The 21947-nt window shown below is 35.9% G+C and overlaps 4 protein-coding genes across 4 annotated transcripts; 3 read left to right on the top strand and 1 right to left on the bottom strand.

Annotated features, from left to right (window-relative positions):
- The first annotated feature begins 1340 nt into the window (after positions 1 to 1340).
- LOC141836078 (17.9 kDa class I heat shock protein-like) lies at positions 1341 to 1808 on the top strand. The gene has a single exon (XM_074723489.1). The coding sequence runs from the start codon at positions 1359 to 1361 to the stop codon at positions 1806 to 1808; it is 450 nt and encodes a 149-aa protein (XP_074579590.1). The 5' UTR covers positions 1341 to 1358.
- LOC141836077 (uncharacterized) lies at positions 1552 to 4734 on the bottom strand. The gene is given in 8 exon segments (XM_074723488.1): positions 1552 to 2068; positions 2158 to 2248; positions 2320 to 2511; positions 2600 to 2718; positions 3993 to 4151; positions 4237 to 4362; positions 4452 to 4589; positions 4592 to 4734. Coding segments are annotated over 8 exon segments (1023 nt in total). The 5' UTR covers positions 4697 to 4734; the 3' UTR covers positions 1552 to 1975.
- Positions 4735 to 5349: 615 nt separating this feature from the next.
- On the top strand, positions 5350 to 16968 carry LOC141835956 (translocon at the outer membrane of chloroplasts 64-like). The gene is made up of 13 exons (XM_074723366.1): positions 5350 to 5609; positions 6447 to 6599; positions 6827 to 6951; positions 9328 to 9453; positions 9841 to 10023; positions 10142 to 10283; positions 11319 to 11484; positions 14299 to 14433; positions 14547 to 14747; positions 15027 to 15154; positions 15248 to 15299; positions 16110 to 16179; positions 16495 to 16968. Exons 1-13 carry the CDS (start codon positions 5389 to 5391, stop codon positions 16575 to 16577), a joined length of 1785 nt encoding a protein of 594 aa, XP_074579467.1. The 5' UTR covers positions 5350 to 5388; the 3' UTR covers positions 16578 to 16968.
- A 750-nt stretch (positions 16969 to 17718) lies between these two features.
- On the top strand, positions 17719 to 21243 carry LOC141836241 (uncharacterized). The gene is made up of 6 exons (XM_074723681.1): positions 17719 to 18056; positions 18751 to 18868; positions 18968 to 19179; positions 19263 to 19290; positions 19668 to 19776; positions 20974 to 21243. The coding sequence occupies exons 1-6, from the start codon at positions 17817 to 17819 to the stop codon at positions 21053 to 21055; spliced, it is 789 nt and encodes a 262-aa protein (XP_074579782.1). The 5' UTR covers positions 17719 to 17816; the 3' UTR covers positions 21056 to 21243.
- Positions 21244 to 21947: the final 704 nt, after the last annotated feature.

Genomic DNA, 21947 nt, shown 5'->3' on the forward strand with positions numbered 1-21947 from the left:
CATGTTGTAGCAGTTATTCAATAATTTTTACACGTTATAATAGTTATTTGGTAGCTTCTACACGATATACAATTTTAAATTCATCCTAAATGCATTTAGTAAGTATTCATAAATTTAAAATTTTAAATTTATCCTAAATATATTATAATAACCATTGAATAACTTCTACAAATTATATCAACTATATCAGCTTTTACATGATATAATGACTACTGGTAATTATAACAGTATTTAAAAAGTATTTTTGAGATAAAATCACTCATGGAACATATATTTGATTTTTTTTATAAAAAAATACTAATTTGATCTTTCTTTTAACATGACATGTACTTTTAATTTTAAAAAAATCAACTCATTTTTTTAAAAATAAATTAATATCTCATCTTATATTTTAGTCTAAAAATATCTTTATCCAACAATTATTATAATAAATATAAATACTATAATACAAAATACTCTATTTTTATAACATATTGTGTAAACTATTCTTTAAAATATTTTTTTCTAAAAAATTCAATTTGAGATATTTTTGTTTCGGATGGCTCGCAAACGTGCACAGACACTTCTAGCGAGTTTCCAATTTAGGATTAGGTGATCTTGGAAGAGAGGTAGAGTATTAATTTGGATTACATCATCATTGACTCGCTTTATCGAATAATTTAAATAAATTGAATTAAAATTTTATTATTTCATTTTAAAATGAGTTTAAGTGGATCGATCCATCTAAACTCGTGATCCACGTAGATTGATCTGCAAATTAAAAAATTTTATTTATTTTTTTAAAATTTAAAATTAAAAAAAAATTAATGAATTAATAGGTTTGACTCGTCCAAACTACTATAATTCAAATTTAAAATCTTCAATTTGACCAATTTAAATTACAATCTAAATTTAAAAATTTTAATATATTTTTTAATAAATTAGTGAGATTCATCCGTCTAACTCATGACTTATTTTAAGTTAAATTAGAGTGATAAACTAACCTGTTCCGTTCATCATATAATCTTTGATAGATTGATTCATAATAGATTAGTCTGTTTGACACTTCCAAAGAGAAGAGCAAGAGAGACATTACATAAAAAACATGACTGATTTGATTATGACGCAGCAAAGTTTCTGACAAAGTTTTTTTTTGATGAAATCAGACAATACCCTTTTACATCATAATCCATTGTAGTTTCTCAATCTTCTCAAAAGTGGTCAGTGAGACCGCTAAAGTGACAAATTTCTTTTTTTTTTTCCCGAGGCAAAGGGAACAGTTGCTCATAAATGAGCTCCCAGGTCAAATTGATCAGACATCGTTATTATAACAAAGCCTTCGACAAACGTTCACGAACCCCAATCGAGAGCCACCGACAATGTCGATCGTGAGGCGCAGCAACATCTTCGATCCCTTCTCCCTCAACTTCTTCGATCCCTTCGCCGGCTTCCCTTTCGATTTCTTCGGCGCCCTCGCCGACCCTCTCCCCGGCGTCGCCAGCGACGCCTCCGCCTTCGCCACCACCCGCATCGACTGGAGGGAGACGCCGGAGGCGCACGTGTTTGAGGTCGATCTCCCCGGCGTCAAGAAGGAGGAGGTGAAGGTAGAGGTGGAGGAAGGGCGGGTCCTCCAGATCAGAGGCGAGCGCGCCAAGGAACGAGAGGAGAAAAACGACAAGTGGCACCGCGTGGAGCGCCGCTTCCGGCTGCCGGATAACGCCAAAGTGGACCAGGTTAAGGCGGGCATGGAGAATGGCGTTTTGACCGTGACGATCCCCAAGGAGGAGGTAAAGAAGCCGGAAGTGAAGTCCATTGAGATCTCCGGCTGAGTTTGTAATCAGGGATTAGCGTCTCATATCGGTCTTGCATCGTCTTGCCATTCCTCAACCAACTTTCTTTCCACCTCAAGAATCAGGTGCTCATAATCTCTAATACTCGAACTGAACTTGAAGAAGAAAGCAAGAATATTATTTTTTTGTAATCTTTAGTAGCTTCACTATGAGACAGCAGAAGGCACAGGTATCTCCAATGGCACACCAGGCGTAGGCTCTAACACCTGGACGTTTGGCAATTCCTTCAACAGCAATTCCTGCAGGAATAAGAAGTCTCTAGTAGGCTGCTCATAAAGGTACAAACATTTGGCAGCACTGCATCATCACCTTTCCAAAGTTTACTTACCTGGAATGATTTTGTCGTGCCCTCCGCAGAAAGAATCCATGAAAGAAGTCCTTTGGCTTCGAGGTCACCGTTTTTCATTGTAACAATGTACCTAAAAGAATCAAAGTCGTGAGTGACACTAAGTATAAGACACCATGGGGAACTGATAAAGTCAGTCATTACTTGGCTTTCAACAACTTTGCGAGAAGCACAGCATCTTCTTGTCCAGAGACTAAAGTGAAACCAGGAAGCAGTTGCTTAATGACTGGAGTTATGACAACATCAGCCTGGTAATTTTGTAGAAACGAACTGTTGTACACACAGTGTGGCTCGTAGTAGAGAGTCAAATGGTTTTGTCCAGATTCAACTATATACCTGTCCTTAGATCACCGGAAAACAAAGTTGCTCGAATAAATTTGAAATATCTACTAGTCGAAAATTACTGTTGCATTAAGTTACTAACCCATTTTCTGGCCTCTGCCAAGGAGGCCCCAGAATTGGACCTTCAGTTGCAGAGACTTTAACTTTACTCCCATTTTTCCCCTCCAAATCAATGCTTTGACCAGGTTCTAAATAGGTAACCTGCAAAGAATTCAATATGGAACGCATTCAGCAATGAAAGAATCTGCAGAAAACTCAAAGCATGCATGATACTTATCTGACATTCTTGTGCTGAATAATAACATTAAAAAAGGATAAATTCGATTAACTAGAGCAGACAACTTAGTTTCATCCAATATCTCCACATTGTGCCGCTTGCCTCGAACAAAATTTATGAACAACTTTCCAACATTCAGTGAAAATATGAGATCATACCTCAGCTGTGATACGGTCCTACATTAGGAAGCATTCAAATCAAGTTTTAAGTTTTATAGGTTTCAAACAAAAGCTCTGAATTTAATTTTGGGTAGTCACAGCAAACTAGCTAAATTTGAGGAAAATAAGTTATTTATTAATGTTATTTTAGAAATAGGTTATATTCCCAAGTTTGAAGGAGGATTGATCATGTTTGAGGCCTTCAAAGAGGCCCTAACCTCTGATGACATCTCATATTTCAGTTTATAAAATTTGATTTCTTCATAAGTTGTGTTCATCCTAGTGGCATTTCAAAGTGCCAAACAGACACCATCTTGATGTTAAAGCCCAAGACCAAGAGGAAGTCAAATCAAGGTACTCAGCTTGGGGGAACCTCTTAATATCAAATCATGTTTAAAAAACCTCACTTAAGAATGCAGAACCAAAGGAAGGAGTTTTGCACTTCCTATTGCTCCTTTAACACTCCTTTATTCCTAACATCACTAGAGGTTCTAACCTCTATCATGTTGAAGTCCAACAGGAAACCCGGTCCTATTAAAATTCTAAGGCATTTCAGTGGGAGGCCTTTTAGCACGCTCTCTAACAAAAAAGTAGAATCCGTCATCCTAATGACCCCATACGGTCGGTCACAAGTGTGGAGGTAAATCGGAAAATTATAATTGGCTACTACAGGGGAAAGAGCATTGTCTCGGCTTCGCCGAGATTCGACCCTTGCCTACTTCAATAAGTCTGCTCCGCACTAACCAATTCAATGATGCCCCGGGGGCCTTTTAGCTCGCTCAAGAAGCCTCACCGAAAGGAATGAGCTTCTCACTTCCTCACATTCCTTTAACACCTATAACTAAAAGCTGTAGTCAATAAACATGAGATTAACTACAAGCTGAGTAATGGTGTATCACAATTACGATCGATAACCATAAGATTAATTCATAATTATGATCAATAACCATAAGATTAATTCACCATATGTAATTTCTACTTCACTAACTACTGGACTAAGTCAACCAAAAAATTTGTCCAAGAAAAGTGTCGGTGCTTACATTTTTAAACAGGGTGCTCAAAATCGCCTCAGCGTTAGGGGTGGCGATGACGGGCAACTCGGGAAGCATTTTCGAAAGAGGAGTCAGGGTCTTGACATGGCAATGGTCGTCAAGGCTCTGCGTGATCAGCAAGCAATCGAGCTCAGGAAGATCCTGCAGCTGTCTTATCGAATGAACCAAGAGTCAGATTCATGAACACCCAGTTATCTACACTACATGTACAGACAAACGAAATCATCTTCACATTGATGTTCTTCAAAAATTTCTTAGCTCCGTCGTAGAGCCAAGGCACGCCGAAGTCCAAATTCCCCACCAGGATCGGATCTACCAAGATCCTGACTCCATCAACATCCCACAGCCAACTGTTACTCTAGATTAAAAAGATAGAACGGTATCCCGATTGGTAAATCTTGGGATATAACAAATCTGAGTGGGGGTAGAGAGAGAGAGAGAGAGAACCTCCAAGTGTGTGAGTTTTACGGGTTCTGCAGTTTGTGAGACTGCCGTGGAGGCCGCCGGCGGAGAGCACGAGTTGAGCCTCCCAGTGACGGACGGATAATTCCTACGGGGCTTGAAACGGAGAGGAGGACGGGGAGTCAGCAGAAAGGCAGCAGAAAGGCCAGATGAGGAACGGTGGAGGCGGCTTGGCGATGCGAGGAAGGGAAGAAGGAGCGGAGGACGAGGCCGTGGAGGTGGAGCGCCATGAGAGCAAAGAGGAAGCAAGGGGTGCGAGTCGATGCGCGATTGAGTGGGTTTGACGGTGCCAAGTGTGAAGAGCGTGGTGGAGCTATCGCTTCTCCCTGGAGGAGGGTTTAAAATAATAATGCACAAAATTTTGGTACTAATTTAAAATAATCATGTCAACTAAATTCTTTATTTAATTCTTATCATTTATGAGTGAGTATTACGATAACGAACAAACAATAATATTAACATTTATTTAAATATTAAAAGAATTTTTTTTTAATTGACACTATGTATTTTCATTAGAGGTATAGAAGTATTATAAAAACATAATATATGATTTAGTAAATATAAAATTCTGATGCATAATTTAAGTAATAGGGAAAATAGGTCGTGATTCAGATGTGTTTAATATATTTTCCCTATTTTCCAAAATAAAAAGGCGAATAGAAATCCATGCTTCAAGCGGGAATCAACGTAACCTCGTAACTCCACATGCCTGATTTGTTTGTGTTATTTTAATTACCGAGACAGAGAAAAATAGGAAAAAACAAATAAATAAATAAATAAAAAGAGTATATATATATATATATATATATATAGGAGAAAGCGCCGCACTGGTATTATCTCCTACACCGTTCCATTCCGCCTCCCTGCCGGCTGCTCCCGATCTGCCAATCGGCAACGGGACGGAGGAGCAGAAGTAGAAGGCATGGCGCCGTCCTCCTCCGCGTTTCCTCCGTCCAACATCTTCGTGTTGCTCGGGGTGGGCCTCGCCGGCATATTACTTATGACGCGGCGCCTCCGGCGGCGCGTCGCGAAGGAGGACTTCGGAGCCTTCGTCCAGCGTCTCCAGGTTCTCCCGCCGCCGCCGCCCCCACCTCCCAAAGCCCCCCATCCGCTGACCGGCCTCACCTTCGCCGTTGCCGACGCGTGAGCCTTGGATTCATTCGCTGCCCTTTTCTTAGTAGTTGTCTTCTTGTTCTAATTTCCCTGTGTCGAATCTCGTGATTTAGGTCGCGGAGAAATAGTCTTTATATCCGTTTTAGGTTTTTTTATGACCCAGCGAATTATGCGTTTTCTTTGAGACTGGATGTCGAATAGTATAGAGATCTTGTATGATTATTGCGGCGTCAAATAGTAAAGAGAGACTGTGCAATTACTGCCATATGAAATAGTGTAGAGAGCCAGTGGCAGATGGCATTTGAAGTATGAGAGTCTGTGGTAGAGATTGATTGAATGCAATTCCAGCAGGCGGTGGACCAAATTTCCAGTAGAGAAATTCGCTTTTGTGGTTTTTTATAATACATCGTCGTTATCAAACCATGTTGTCCCTGGTGTTTGTGGTCGGCTAAGTTAAGATTCATGTACATAAGTTTAGGCAATATTGATGTTGGATATTATACCCAACACAACATTAATGCTTTTCATCTAGGTTTGAGATGGTGTTTTTCAGTTTTTCCTGATGCACTGAACAGAATTTCAAGTGGTGTACGTTACCTATATCCTATTTCACCTTTTCAGATATTTGATCGTCTCACATTGAAATTATTTCTCTGTAAAATGTTAACCCTCTTTTTCTTGGATTTGTGGTTCAATTTTCAGATAGATTGTGCTTTTAATTTAGTGATGGCAATTTAAGTTTATGGACACTCTTATTTTATAAAAAGAAAGTTATTTTTCTCTGCTCCATAGCTACATGTGCTTTCTCCAAAATTCTAGATCCAATTACAAATTTGGTGAGATTCTGACTATTTGTCAGATTAACAGATTTGATATTGAAGGATATGTGACTGGGTTTGGGCACCCCGACTGGGTAAGGACGCATGAATCTGCACCGAGAACATCCCCTATTATTTTGGCTCTTGTGGATGGTGGTGCCACTTGTGTTGGAAAAACTGTCATTGATGAGTTAGCATATGGGTAAGAAAGTTGGCCGTTACAAACCTTATTGGTATTTCCTCGCATATGTTCTATTTGTGTTGCCAGTCATGTGTGCATCAAATATATTTGTTCTGAGCCATTTCAATAGTTTTTTGTATTTACAAATAATGTTTACATAAAGACTTTTAGTCCATTGTTTTCATCCTCTCAAAGATTCTGCCTTCCCTATAGTCATTACTAGCTAATGCTACTGTGAACTTTTCCAGTATAAGTGGTGAAAACAATCATTATGATACACCTGAGAATCCTTCAGCACCTGAGCGAGTGCCAGGAGGATGTTCAAGTGGGTCAGCTGTAGCTGTTGCTAGTGGCTTGGTAGACTTTTCCCTGGGTGAGCTTTCTATATCTTCTATTTTTTTTGTTGCAAAAGAGCTGTTGAAGTTTTATACAAAATGTCCTTAGACTAGTCTCTTATGCTTCAATTTTTCTTTGCAATTTTATAACTATGTTTTTTCACACGACTGAAAAAAGATCAAACAAACTTCTAATATCTGTGTAGTTTATCTATGTTTTTCGCTATTCTTTAGTAAGGATTCACCACGATGATGATGAAGTATTATTATCTTACACAAATCAATTAACAGACTTTAGTGGTTGGCTCATTGTATAATTGGTTAACAGGCCCAGTGCCAGTGTCATTAGTGGAAGAGAAATGATACTTACCATGAAATGGTAGCATTTGTAGCATGACACTCACAATTGCATGCAGTGGGTCCCACCACAATGGGACCCACTGTCAATGTGAGTGTCATGCTACGATTTCATGATACGATTTCATGTTGTGTATCACCACTCTTAGTGGAATATGAATATTTTCATCGAAGTTACCCACCACAATAGAACCTTATCAGCCCACAGATAATCCATGTCAGACTACAACTGAACACGAATCTAAGCAGTAATTCCAACTTGAACTTGAACCTCTTGAGCTTACCTTATATAGACAGGACATCACAAGCTGTTATGGGTGATGGTGATGCTTATATTGAAGGTTCTTTTAGGTCTACTTAAGAAAGAAAATTCTACTTCTTGAATCAAGATCAGTTCAAAATCAAATTGGGGTAAAAAAAGACATGGGAGGTTGTAGAGCTACCAAAAAGGAAGAAACTGAAGAGGTGCAAATGGGCATTATAAAATACTAGGTAGATGCCAAACAAGTACAAGACAAGCCAAGACAGGACTAGTAGCTAAAGGATATACACAAATGTATAAGATAGACTAAGGTTTTAAATGCCAAACCATGACAGTCGACATGGATAAAATTTAGTGTTTTGCTTGTCAGTTGATTCCACTAACACTCAAAATGACTTTGATACTATGGTTATAGTGACGATGAAGGTTGTTGAGGGATATCGTGACATCAACAAAGTCGTGTGAAAGGTTTGCAACCTCAATAAGGTTTCTTCTTCATATTTCCTCTTCCACGACATCAAGAGAGGCCAAGAGAGATCGTGGGAGCAAGTGACATGCAAACTAGGATTCGATAGTGTTCAAGCGTCTTCTCATCATCCTTTGCCTCTTTCCTTGGCGTCAATTTGGGCATCAAGGGTTGTTAAAGATTTACTCAATGGCATACACGATTTTGCTGTCGCACATTCACACAATTAAGGATCCTAATTTGGATCGCTAACTACAAAATATAATTATAATTATATAAGTTATATCCTAACTAACTTATTTTCTAATTATATAAGTTATCTAAATTATACAACGTATATAACTTATATCCTCTAGTGGTTTGGTGTTGGACCTAGCTATCCTATAATTCTCATAATACAACACCAAAATGGAACCGTCGAATCATCCAGTAACTTGGAAGGAAGTTGATGAAGCAAAGAAGTTGATAATCCACCTAAAGGAAAATTTCTCACACATAAAATTCAAATTGAAAATCGTATCAATTCAAAAATAATTAATTACATGACTCAGGACTTCTTTTATAGACTTTGACTTGACAGGAAACACAGAAATAATTATTCTAAATAAAGAAAACATCCTAATTCTTAATAGGGATTACAATAATTCCTTATTTATTAACAAGACAGAAATTGTTAAACACCAAATGGCAAAAATCAAATATATGATTTATTGTAGTTGCATCAATCTTACAGATTTTTTAATTTCTTTCCTTTTATTGCGAATGCTCAAATCTCAAATTTATCTTCAATATATTTTCTTCAAAATTATTTCCTGCATTATTTGTTTCCTCATCTGCATTAAAGTGTCCAGTTGTGGGTAGGCACAAATACTAAGGGTAGATGAAGAATCCAAACATCAAAGTTGATAACCAGATCTGAAAATTTCATCACATTCCTTTTTGTTTATTGTGGTTTATTTTCTCTATGATCTGGCCATATTCAAACAGTTTTCTGTTTCTGCTTCTTTCATTTGTTTATAAAATGCTTCTCTCTACTACCTTACTCTGCCTTAGTTGTAGATTCAGCTATTGGGTTGTTATCTGACATTTTGCATGACTTTTCCTTTGGCAAAAAGTAATTATGCCTACAGTTTGCTTTATTCTACATCTGTGTCTTGTAAGTATGGAAAATAGGCACACACATCTTGGTATTGGTAAAAAATGAAGATATCTAGGTTCAGGCACCAATCTTTCAAACAATCAGTGATATATCACCCATTTCCTTTTCCCTCTTTCCTGGAACATACAAGATCGCTGAATTTTTTTCTAATTTATTTTTGATATTTGCAGGTGTTGACGCTGTTGGTGGAGTGAGAATACCTGGGGGATACTGTGGCATTTTAGCTTTCCGGCCTTCTTACGGTTCTGTTTCTAATATGGGTGTCATTCCTGTTTCCCCTAGCCTTGACACAGTTGGTATGCAAATCATTTCTATCACTTGAAATATTACATATCCAACTGAATAGGTGCGCTCTGCTGTTTGCTTTGAACTACCATAAAAGTTTTTCATATGTTCTAATTTTTTATTTTGGTGTTAAAGGTGTAAACTTAGAACGTAGTTACTACTTATTAAGCCATTGCATGGGATGCAAGCTTTTAGGGTGCTAATGCACCATTGAGATGAGTTGAGGACACAATTAACATACTATTTCTAGATTCTATGTGGAATTTTGGATGTTTGATATTGCATCCTTATCCTTCTTTTTTACCTTCTAAATTTAGTGACAAAATAGTAGTCTATTTTGTTCCATTCGTAACCAAATTGTGAACCAAAGAAATTTGCATTGGTTTCTATTGTTTCAGGATTATTCTCCAAGGATCCCAGTGTGTTTGATCGTGTGGCTCATATACTGTTCCAGATTCCATTTGGTGGTTTGCGCCAACCTAGAAGTATAATGATTGCAGATGACTGTTTTGAGTTGTTAAAAATTCCGACCAGTAGTATGATTCAGGTGCTGGTCAAATCTGTAGAGAAGCAGTTTGGACGTATGTAACCATGTTGAGTTTCTCCTCCAAGGAGGCGTTCTTTCATGTTTCACTTCTCCCATTCTTTTTTATATTGTTAACTTTGTTTTGATATTAGCTTGTCAATTCATCGGTGTAGGGCGACTTCTAAAGCATCTAAACCTTGGAGATTATTTGTCTTCAAGACTCCATAGCTTGAAGCAACTTCAAAATGGAACAAAGAATGATGAGTCAAGAAGCACACTCCTATCACTTGCAAATGCTATGCAATCTCTTTACAAGTAAATATAGTTTGCCATTGATACTTGAGCAATTTCCAATTTTCCCCTATGGATATGCATGCTTAAGAGTTTTAGTTGATTTTTTCTATTTGAGTTGGTGATGATAGAGTTTTATGTTAGTAATTTGGAATAATTTGAGAAGCACATGTTTCCAGTGAATTTTGCTAAACCAAAATAAGAGCAGACATTTTGCTGCATTTTCTAAATTTATTACATCCTGATTCAGAGGTAATGTTAATTTCATTGTTTTGATTTGTATGTTAGCTTATGGATGGTTTGGTGTTAATTTCTTGGCTACTTCATCTAGTTCTTATTGAGTATAGACATATAGTTTGCCAAGTGAAAATTTCTGTACATTTAGAAAAAGAGCTTAAGTTGCTGAGGGCTTGGAACTTGGTCCAATCTGAGGTTGGAGTTATTTTGCAGCACATGTTATGCTGCTAATTGTTTGGTTCTTTATGTTCCTTACGCTTTTTTGTGAGCTCCCTACGTGCGTAAATGCATAATGGCACGACAAGGGAAAATTAGAAGAAAAGAAATTTAAATAGATGGGTCAGGAATTGGATTACCTCCGATTCTGGATGTGCAGAAGATTTATATCAGCAACCAAAGTTTTAAGAGAGGAAAATAACTTAATATGGTTGTTGCTTTGATCTCTAAGGATGTCAAATTGGTTATATCAAACCAAGCTAGAGTTAATTAAGTAATCAATGGTCTTTCTGCTGCAGTTTGACATGTTATATACACAAAATGCGGATCGGCAAGCCACATGCTGTAGGCATGGTGCAGACAACTCACCAGCATTGTTTTTCCTTTTTGGTAAATGTCCTGGGATTTACTTAATTTATTAACCTTTTTCTTTTTTATGTGCATATAACTTGCCTGATAAAGTGTATTGGAAACTTAATTTTTATACCTTATTTTTCTTTGGTTGCAAATTCTACTTGATGCTTTGACATTCTTAATATTGCATACTTCTTCTTTATGGCACTGATGAAGCTTAAATTAAATAATAATTTTGATCTTTATTCACAGCCATGAGTTCAGGAATATCCATGAGCAGTGGATCAGCTCTACTCAGCCTGTCCTAGATCCATTTATCTCAGCACAAATAAATAGATCGCTGACCAATACACTTGCACTTGATTGTTGCCATTCTGCAAGAGAAGAGACACGCTCAGCCCTATATTCTCTTCTAAAGGTATACAAGAGACAGAACTGTTCTCTATTCGATATCATATATTTAAATTGGAAGTTCTAATGTAATATGAAATTATATGCAACTCTTTAGTCTGATAAAGTTGCAGCAAAAGAGTTTTACTTAATATTGTTAGTTCCTCCACTGTTCCAACTATTTCTTTCTTTATGTGATTCCTAACAATTTGCTTTTTCATTAACAAAATAATCATCTTGATTTTTTTTTTAATCTTACACATTGGAATATCCATTTGTTGAACAAGTATTTTAAGCGATCAGTTTATGAGAATGGCAATATTTGAAATAGTTTGTATAGATATGCAAAAATAACCGATCAAAATAACCTACACTCTCAGAAATAGTGGTTAGAGTAATAAGTCTTAAGGATAGAAATGAACTTATCATGTTGGTCTGCAGGTGTATATTTTTATTAAATAGTTGAAAATAATGTGTCTCATGTATAAGAAATAGTATAATCTTGCTATGATGCCAACGTTGTCTAATGAGTAGACTTCTATCCTTTAATAACAAAGGAGGGGCAAACAGAGTAGAGGAAAATAATAATCCTGGAGATAGGCATACATGCTAAGTAAAAGGCAGCACAACTTTGGCCGTTCCTAATTTTTTTCTCTTCTCTGTTCCCCACCTTTCCTTTTTTGGCCCCCTTATAATCCTCTCTAGAAATTTGAGATTGAAATTCTTTTGCTGTACTAATGTAATTGTGGTGCCATTGTCCAATTTAGGAATAGCAAAATATTATGTTGCATCTATAATCAAGATAACCATTACATGTGTATATATAGACTCATTATAAAAGCTTAAATTTAGAAGTCCTAATGTTGGACTAGAGGAATCACACCAATAACTCTATTAGTTTATATCTTTAAAGTTAGAATTATTAATCTAGGATGAAATCCACTAGACCAATAATCCTATTAATCTAATATCTTGAATGGCTGTGAATTAATCAATTCCTTGAAATATTGGGTTATATTATAATGACATTTATATGTTCTCCTGGAAAACTTTTCGACATGAGTGCTATGGTTTGGGTGCATTTGTTATATTATCATGTCATTAATATGTTTTCCTGATAAAAGTTTTCACCGTGAGTGCTATGCATTGGGTTCATTTGCTATCCTGTGTTTTGCTTCTTTACAATAGATGCATTTGTTATGGATTCTCAGAGAATGATTTTCTTGTTATAAATAAATTGAAGGACACATTAGGGTATTGTTTTATTTACTTTTTTGGCACAATCAGTGGAGCTTTCTCATTGGATCTTCTGCTTTGTCACTCTTTGCTACCTTGGCACTTCAGGTACTAGGCATCTTAAGTTTGATATAGTCTGTTGGATATCAAAACTCAAGAGTCTCAAATTTCTTAAGAAAGGCCTCCACACATGAAAGATTTGCAAGATTCATTTTAATATCTCTCAACTCTAATCAACCTCTATGAGAAATGGAAAACAGATGTGTAATAGAGGGGAATGCCTTGAAGTTAATCCACACTGTCGGTCTAAGTCTATCCTTGCAGTCTTTGTCGTGTATCTTTAAACGCTTTAGCAGATACTTAACTGTAAACACCCAACGACAAGAAACACTTGTGCACCACAAGGCGGAGGAACAAGCTATCATTCATGTCTATTATGATAGAAGAACAAACATTGAAGCCATGACTTGTTTTTAAGGATCTCCAAGGGCTTCATGGTGTGATTTGGGAATCTTATAAAATGACAAAGGCAATAAAAGTGATTAAAATAATTGAAAGAAACTAAATTGGTAGTAGGATACATATGAAGTCAGGTGTAGTGGCTGAGAATCTTATGCAAGTATCTAGCCAAGTTGGTGATATATGTGTAGTGTATAGTGGATGAATTCAGTGGAGAGGTGAATGGAACTGCTGGTGGAAGTGGCATGGAGGTAAGCGGGAAATGGTGACGAAATGAAGTAATAAGGTGTATTTCAAAGAATGGCACTGCTGGAAAAATCCTCTATTACAATATAAATATGCATAGATTATTTGAGAGCAATATCTTTCTACCATTGGTGAAACTATGGATATCATTTTGATGAGCATATGCATTGCAAATATTATTCTTATGTTTTTTAGATATCTTAGATCTATTGTTCAACAAGAAGAGGATATGGATGATGCTATTATTAATAGGATAGAATGAGTGGTCGAGACAATGAAAAGCTTCTGGAGTCTTGCTTGATTGTGTACCTCTTGAGCTAAAAGAAATTTTTTGTCAGATTGTGTTATGATTCAGTGTACTTTATGAATGAAGGTGTTTTGCTACTAGTAAGCAACACATAAAAAGAATTAATGTAACATAAATAAAAAAATACTAAGATGGATATTAGGATTTGAGAGCAATTTAGTATAGCTTTAGTAGATCATAAATGTGAGAATTGTTGAGATGGTACGGACATGTTCAAAGGCAATCAGTATAATTTGTTTATTAGAATGAAAGGTAAAGTTGTAGAGGTAGAGCAGATAGAATATTAGTAAATGTAATAAAACATGATTTAGTTGATTTGAGTATTATTATTGATATAGCTTTATAGAATTTGGTGGAATGACAAGACTCATGTAGCTAACTCCTAAAGTTGGTACAAACATGGTTTGATGATGCTGATTGTAGATATTGAAAAATTAAAGTTCTGTTGTTATTGTAGTCTTTAATTAGACATGCATAACTATATTCATATATATGCATGATCGCTTACAAGCATACACATTACTGCTCTATGTAACTATGGTGTTAATATGTCATTATGCTGTTTTTTTACTGAGTTGACGGCTCTGCAAACAGGATGATGGAATACTTGTCATCCCTACAGTGTTAGGACTTCCTCCAAAGCTAAACACAAAGCAAATATTATCTGAAGAATATCTTTCTCATACATTTTGTCTGTCTTCTGTTGCTAGTATGTCAGGTTGTTGTCAGGTACAATACTTTTAAATGGAAGCTTACTGAATTTGTGTTGGTGGATATGTACCTGCATGACTCATGATATCTCCAATTATTTTATCACGCTGTTTTATGTGCTAATACTACAGGTCACCATACCCATAGGAATACATGAAAAATCTCCGGTCTCCCTTTCTTTCATTGCCAGGCATGGGGCTGACTCTCTCTTGCTAGATACTGTCAAGTCCATGTATGCTACTCTTCAGGAAGAAGCTAACATAGCATCCAAGTCCAACTTTTCAAAAAGTAGCATTAGCAAGGAAGAATCTGCTGAAATTGCAAAAGAAAAAGTCAGTTACATATCTCTTTATTTCATATGCTTGGTTCTGTATATATATATCTAATATTCAGGCTGTGTACACAGTTTGTTTATCTTAGTGCTGTCAGCATTTTACTTTTATGCTGATTGTTCGAGTGCTTTCTTCATGGATTGGCCTCTAGTTATTGTTTACGTGAATTGTTTCAAATGATGTATTGTTTGGTCAATACCACTAACTATGGTTTAAATATTTCTACTGTGTTTATCTTTATGGATACTATTTAATTTTTGTCTCTTGTTTGTATTGTAGGGTAATGCTGCTTACAAAGACAAACAATGGCAGAAAGCTATAAATCTATACACAGATGCAATCAAACTTAATGAAAAAAATGCAACATACTATAGTAACCGAGCTGCTGCATATCTTGAAGTGGGAAGGTACATGTTGCTGTTATTATCTTGTTCTATGATGTTCATCAATGTACTTCAACGCATATCGAATAATCTTTATTTTCCTGTTTTTCCATTTAGTTACCTTCAAGCTGAAGCGGATTGCACTGACGCTATCAACCTTGACAAAAAGGTATGCCTCTGCATTACTTCATTCTGATTCTGTACAAGTATTTTTGTTGTCATATGCTAATCTTGGGTAGACAGCATTATGGTTTATATTTTCTTAAGATTATCGATCAGCTAAAATTTGATATTATACACAGCATTATGGTTTATATTTTCTTAAAGATTGTCGATCAGCTAAAATTTGAAATGTGTTGCTCATGGAGGTGTTGGCTTATAGGAATAACTATTGGGTTTCCCATGAATTACCATAGAATTTATTCTATGTAAAGATGAACACAGAATATCAACTAATTCCCATGGAGCTGTTTTTCCTCAATCATCCTTTTTTAGCTATTCCTTTTCTATTTCAAGGAATACCTATTCTTATTTTGTTCCATTCTTCAAAGGGTACCTATTTCTACTCTATTTAATTTTCCTAGAAATAGATATGAGTTCTGACTGGGTTGGGCAGGCTGGGTGGACCGATCAGGTTGGACAGGATGGGCTTACAGTCTATATTAGCATAAGCACCTGTATTTCTATATATAGCAATGGATACTTCTAATTACTAGTTGGTATGTTGTTCATCATCATCAACCTGTTCCTCCCAAGTTGAACTACTATTGCATTAATTAGAATCTTATGTAGAATCTATTGGCAGGCTGAAATGCTAATATTCTCTTACAGAAGTTTCTCTGATTTTATTTTATTTTATTTTTTCCCAATCATATTCTCTGCTTGAAATATTTCCATTGAAATCCATCAGTATTCATATATTTGAGAGCACTTGAATAATTATCTCATGTACTCTGCATCGATTTTGTTATTTTGCTAGAATGTTAAAGCATATCTTCGAAGGGGAACTGCCAGAGAGATGTTGGGCTACTATAAAGAAGCAATTGAAGGTCTCTCTCTCTCTCTCTCTCTCTCTCTCTCATACTATTATATATAACACATATAAGTCACGAGCCCCCAACTATTTGGAATTGATTATAGGATCTTAATCCTCAATTAAACTCTCACTATATATACATATATTCAAGCTATCCCATGCATGCTCAAATCATATATTTAATCTGTTTATTTTAATTGCAATCTCTTTCCCTGAGGCCTTTGTAAAATCCCAGCACCATAGAATTGCACAGATGTATACATAGATACTCACATATAAACCTTTAACAACCATTTCTAATTTATGATTTCATCTCTCAAATATGCAGATTTCAAGTATGCTCTTGTCCTGGAACCTACAAATAAAACGGCAACAAATGCTGTCAATAGACTAAAGAACGTATTTCCCTAGATGTTCGATCGCATGAGATGCCAGCAATTTTAGCACTTCAGTTCAAATTTTGGTAGTCGGGTCGATGAGTGATACAGGATCTAGCTGTGCACCTTGCAAGCGCACTGTGTTGGTCATGACATAAAAGCACACGAAATACTCAAAAATGGATTCACAGATGGTGATCGACAACGCCATAGTTGTGCTTGTAGAGGTGCCTCAGTTCTCTCCGATGGCAAAGATTACTTTCATATTATGTCTTTTCGATGAGTATCTCTTTGTTGTTGTCGTTGTTGTTTTTTTAAAAAAATTTGTAGGCTCATTTTTAGCTGTTGTTACGTGGGAGCATTATAGTTGAATAAAATTGTACTAATTTAGACTTATTTCTTTTATCTATACAATTGCATCTCCTGTGTTGTCTTGTTGTTTTTGTTTTGGCCATTTCATTGGAGACAAAATAACCAGTTCTGCTCTGCTGTTTCGGCAGGTCGTTATCTTTTAACAGTATTAAAATGATCTCAATTAACAACATTGGTGTTAGACTTTCACTTCTATTCAAGGACACCTTCATGGAATTTGTTATTCCAACGATTTTATATGATCAGTTTCACGATCATCTATAAGAAGATAGATTAAGAAATTACAGTTGATCATGATCAAAGGTATTGTTATTTGAGATTCAAACTTTTATCCTTTTATGTTGTAACCAACTCAGTTACTGTCTAGAAGATCATGTTAGATTTCACAAACTATTAAAGAAGACACCTTCATCGAACTAGGGATGTAAGCGACAAGGATGACTTGGGACATGATGCGGTGGTAAATGATAAAGATGATTTTCATACGATGGATCAAATTTTATATTGAATATTTTCGAATGTCCGTGGAGTTCTGGGGTGTAATGAAATTATAGTTTTTCATTTGTCCATTCATTTATTCAACATTTTTAGAATAATTTTTTAAGTTTCTTTAATATTGAGAGGGATATTATAATAATAATGAAATTTAAAAGTTATTTTAAAAAGCTATTTTAGAGTTATTTTAATATTTCTTTTTTTTTCTTTTTCAGTCATATTTTGACTGAAAAAATTAAAATTACAACTTAGCCCTTTGCTACGCTATTCAACTCTTTTTTAATCTCATTCCCGTTTGCGTCCTGCTCGATGCCTCCGATTGCGTAATTAGGGTTAGGGTTCTTCTCTTGCCCTTTTTCTCCGGTTTCCTCCTTTTCGACCCGTAATTTTTTCGACTCATCGGAAAATGGTGAGGCACGGACATGGGATTTCGGTCGAGGTGGTGGGATCGATGCTCGAGATGGCGGAGATGGCATGGCACGCCCTCGAGCACCGCCGCGAGCGCGGCGTCGGGGCTCATGACGATCATGAAGCAGCGCGGCTCCGGGACGAGAACCTTCGGCTCAGAACCATACTCTCCGATAATCTCGCCCTATTGCAGACCATCTATAATTCGCCGGAAATCTCCCTGGATTGTCCTCCTGATGTGAGCTCTTGTCGACCTACTTTGAGAATTCATAAAGATGGAATGTTTGTTGTTGTTATAGATATTTCAAGGAGAAAGGTTTGTTTGTCTTCGATTGTTGTTCCGAGGTTAGCTCAATTGGAGGTTGGATTGGAATTTGGAATCAGAGCCGAGGAATTGGTTCACTGTTAATTTTGTTAGGAAAAATGTTCTAATAGATGTTTCATCTCACTAGGACACCTGAGATCTAATTTATTCTCATGGTGACATTTTGGTACCATCATGATTTTGGACGAAGCAAATTCTATTGAAATTGATTAAGGTTCTTTGTTTTCAATTTTGTAGAATTTGATGATGCACAAAGGTGATACCAAATATATACGTGTGTGTGCACGCGCGCGTGTGAAAGAACAATTATGAAATGTGTTTGACAACTTGTTGGCTATTTTATTTTAGTAAAATTGATAATTTGTTACATATACCAAACACTTGATGCATATTTCTTTAAATGATCAAAGAGCCCTATTTTCATGTTCTACACTTCCTTATGTTCACCAGTTCCTTATCCACAGATCATGAAGAACATGTGAAAGTGGAAGTTTTTTTTCATATTTTATTTACATGTTTATAAATTTAAATTAGAGAGCTGGAAGTAATGATATTATCAGCCTACCAGAAAGTAAATTATTTCCTAACAATTCTGTGGAATTTGCAGCTTCATTCACGTCTTTTAGCTGCAGTCGAGAACTCAAACTTCATAGAAAAATTTGAATCACTTCATGAAGGGTCAAAATGTGTAGAAAATTCTGGACAACCAATTACCAATGATATAGGTTTTTCCTCAATCACATAGACTTACAATTGTTTTTAATCTGAACATACAAATCTTCTTTACCAATTTTTGGATCCTCAATTTGTGGCCTTTGAATCAGATGCAAATCAAAGTGGTACAGAAGTTGCAATCAAGGTCGGTGATGCGGAACCCAGCTGGTGGGTTTGGGTAGTCCATGAAATTACTCCTGATTGTTTGGAAGAAATCAGCGGGATCGACAATGAAAATTATGTTATCATCAGCGAGGAAAATGTGGTTGATGGCATATCAAACTATATTGCAAGATGCATCATAGAACACCCTAACTCAAAAGTATTCTTTTGATAGCTATAGATACTTCACTTTTGATTGATGCGCCTTTTTCATGTTTTAATATTTCTCTTCTTTATTCCCAGATATTAACGCCAGAGGAGTTGCAGAAAGGTATGCCAGCATCTAAACCTTTCTAAACTAGGGTGGTACCAGTAGGATCAAATGTGTTACTAATGGTGGCCCCTTGATAAATTTTGTAACCCCACTTATCTCTCGTTTTCTTTATAATTTAGTGAAGAAAGCCTCATTTAGTGCTGCTATAATGATTCAATTATTTCCTACTAAGAAAATCATTGGAGTACATAATATGATACTTTCTTGTTCATAGTGATGAAATCAAGGCACATCTGTGTATACATTAGGCTTCAAATATCGTGGATTGCATAGCTTGCAAAATCCAATCCTATGAATGCTGATTTTCGTTATTGAATTATCTCAGTTTTCTTTTGAGTTAGCTGATTGAATGAACTCTACTTCCAACTCTGCAGTTGTAACAAAGGCTATGGGTGTAACTAAAGATAGGAGAAAATGGAAAGACATTTGGGAGGCTGGGAAAATTATCTATACCTTGTCGACATGGGGAATTGCTTTATTTGGGTGAGTGTTTAGTGAACTTGTTTTCAGAGTTATCAATTTAATGGATATATTCAATATTCACTCGCCATCAATTCATATACTGCATATATAACTTTCAATGTTCACATTTCTCATGAATGGAGGTCTTTACAATCCATTGAGGAAACTTAATAAGTTGATAATGTAACTTATGCATGTAAAAATATCAAATTAACAACGACTATGTATAATTCATGATGGTAGATTTTAGCAGTAGATTTAGCATCTCCTTTATAGCCGTTTGAGCTAGTATTATGAACAGATATTTTACCTCTATTATGTGAACTATGTTTCACAGCTCAATATTTAAATTTTGATTTTGTACCAATTTGGAGACTCATTGTTTTCTACAACAGGAATTTTATTTGATTGGACTTAATAATCTGTTTTGCATAATCTTTAAATTGTCAGGCAAACTGGTACACATTCCAAACCTTTAAATTTTTGGAGTGAATAATTTTCATTTAACTTTCTATTTTCTTCAAAATTTTTTGCGAGATTATTGTTGCTTCATGAGTTATGCATTCACCCCTATCAATAATGATTTCTAAATTGTAAGATTTGGAATTCCATGAAAACATTATATATATATATAGATAGATAGATAAACAGATAGATAGATAGATAGATATATGTTCTATTAATTTCTTTATCTGGTACTGTTATGAATATTTTAAATTTTGCATCTGTCATGAACCTTAAGTAAAATCATTCATATTAATATATATGTACAATGCAATTCTATTATGTGTCGTCGATTTGGAGAAGTTTATGTGTATAAAACTACAAAATATCCATGCCAATGCAAGTTTATCAATTAAGACATATCTGTGCTTGAGGCCAGATACAAATTCCAAATACTAGCTTATGCTGTGCCGGAATATAATCAAATCTTCCTCTCCTAGTTCTTCTTCTGCACATCATTCACTTGTGGGAATTTGTCTCTTGTACTTGACTGAAGAATTTAAATTCACCATTACAAAAAAATCCATGTTTTTGTGCTTGTTTGTGTTAACCAAACAGTGAAACTACAATATGGTTAGTTGGCAGTAAGAGAGCAGGTGAGCAATCTGAGGGATGTGGATTCTGTAGCGTCGTATAGTTTTCGTATAGTTTGGTTAACTCATGCTGTTTCTCTTTATCCATCCACTAAAGGCTCTCATTTTGATTGAACCTCAGGTTATACAGGCACAGGGCGATAGTGAAAGCCGCGGTGAAAGGGGTTGGCGCATCGGCAAACCTTGTCATGAAGGCTCTCTAGAATCACTGGCGCATATTTGCGATAACTGTGAATAGCACTCTTGATTGTTCTTGCATCGAACTTAAAACTGCTGTGCCATTTGTACAGTGATTGAACTGTCGTGTGTATACAAGGAGGAAAAAAGTGTTCTGAAATGTGATGTGTTTGTATAGATTTGTGTATATGCCCTAAGAATGTTTGCTTGGAAATGATCTCTCTGCTATTATTGGATTCCGGTAGTCGAGATTGGTCGTGCCTCGCCACACGCCAAATCCCGACACGGTGAGTCATTAATGGTCACGGATTCGAGTAAGGTTGTGTACGATAGATTTTTTTCAGGATCGATTGTTATTTGCTTCACTTATTGAATTGTTGACTGGGTGCTATGAACAAGAGACATTAAAGCTGATTAACAGTTATTGATTGGATGGTAAATGAGTTAGATTTGAAGTTTTTCTAGTTAAAGGTAGAGAATCCAAATGTGTATACGATATAGAAATACTCAAGTCAAAACCATCAACGAATTCGATAGGGATGAATATTTTAAAAATCAATCCTAAACTCGGATGAAACTTAAACATCTAGATTATAAAAACAAATTAAAAGCCATCCAAGAATCATGCCAACTCTTCACAAGTTTCTACTTGCTCAATTTCTTAGGCTACTAAAATAAAATAATCTGTCAAATAACTCGAGTGATTGTTTACCAATGCAGATAAATTGAATCCATTTCAACAAAAAAGTGAAATCTGCCGTTTCGACAATTTCACACGATCAGGTCCACTACGAAGATAATCATAAAAATTGAATCCATGTACTTTAGTCAGATTGTTTATTTGATAACTCACGACTTGGAGCCGCTCGAGCCTTTTACATTAGTGTAGGAGACTCTGTGATGGCGTATTTGATTTAA

Source organism: Curcuma longa, chromosome 10, assembly GCF_044706935.1.
Source record: "Curcuma longa cultivar G26 ecotype Majalengka, Jawa Barat chromosome 10, ITB_CL_G26_1.1, whole genome shotgun sequence".
NCBI classification, from domain to species: Eukaryota; Viridiplantae; Streptophyta; class Magnoliopsida; order Zingiberales; family Zingiberaceae; genus Curcuma; species Curcuma longa.

Bases quoted from the DNA above. Each gene is read 5' to 3' on its own strand.
- LOC141836078 (XM_074723489.1), top strand. From the start codon at position 1,359: ATGTCGATCGTGAGGCGCAGCAACATCTTCGATCCCTTCTCCCTCAAC.
- LOC141835956 (XM_074723366.1), top strand. From the start codon at position 5,389: ATGGCGCCGTCCTCCTCCGCGTTTCCTCCGTCCAACATCTTCGTGTTG. The intron at 11,485-14,298 runs GTATACAAGAGA...CTCTGCAAACAG, and splicing joins CCCTATATTCTCTTCTAAAG to GATGATGGAATACTTGTCAT. The intron at 15,155-15,247 runs GTACATGTTGCT...TTTTCCATTTAG, and splicing joins GCATATCTTGAAGTGGGAAG to TTACCTTCAAGCTGAAGCGG.
- LOC141836241 (XM_074723681.1), top strand. From the start codon at position 17,817: ATGGTGAGGCACGGACATGGGATTTCGGTCGAGGTGGTGGGATCGATG. The intron at 18,057-18,750 runs GTGAGCTCTTGT...TGGAATTTGCAG, and splicing joins CCCTGGATTGTCCTCCTGAT to CTTCATTCACGTCTTTTAGC. The intron at 18,869-18,967 runs GTTTTTCCTCAA...CCTTTGAATCAG, and splicing joins ACCAATTACCAATGATATAG to ATGCAAATCAAAGTGGTACA.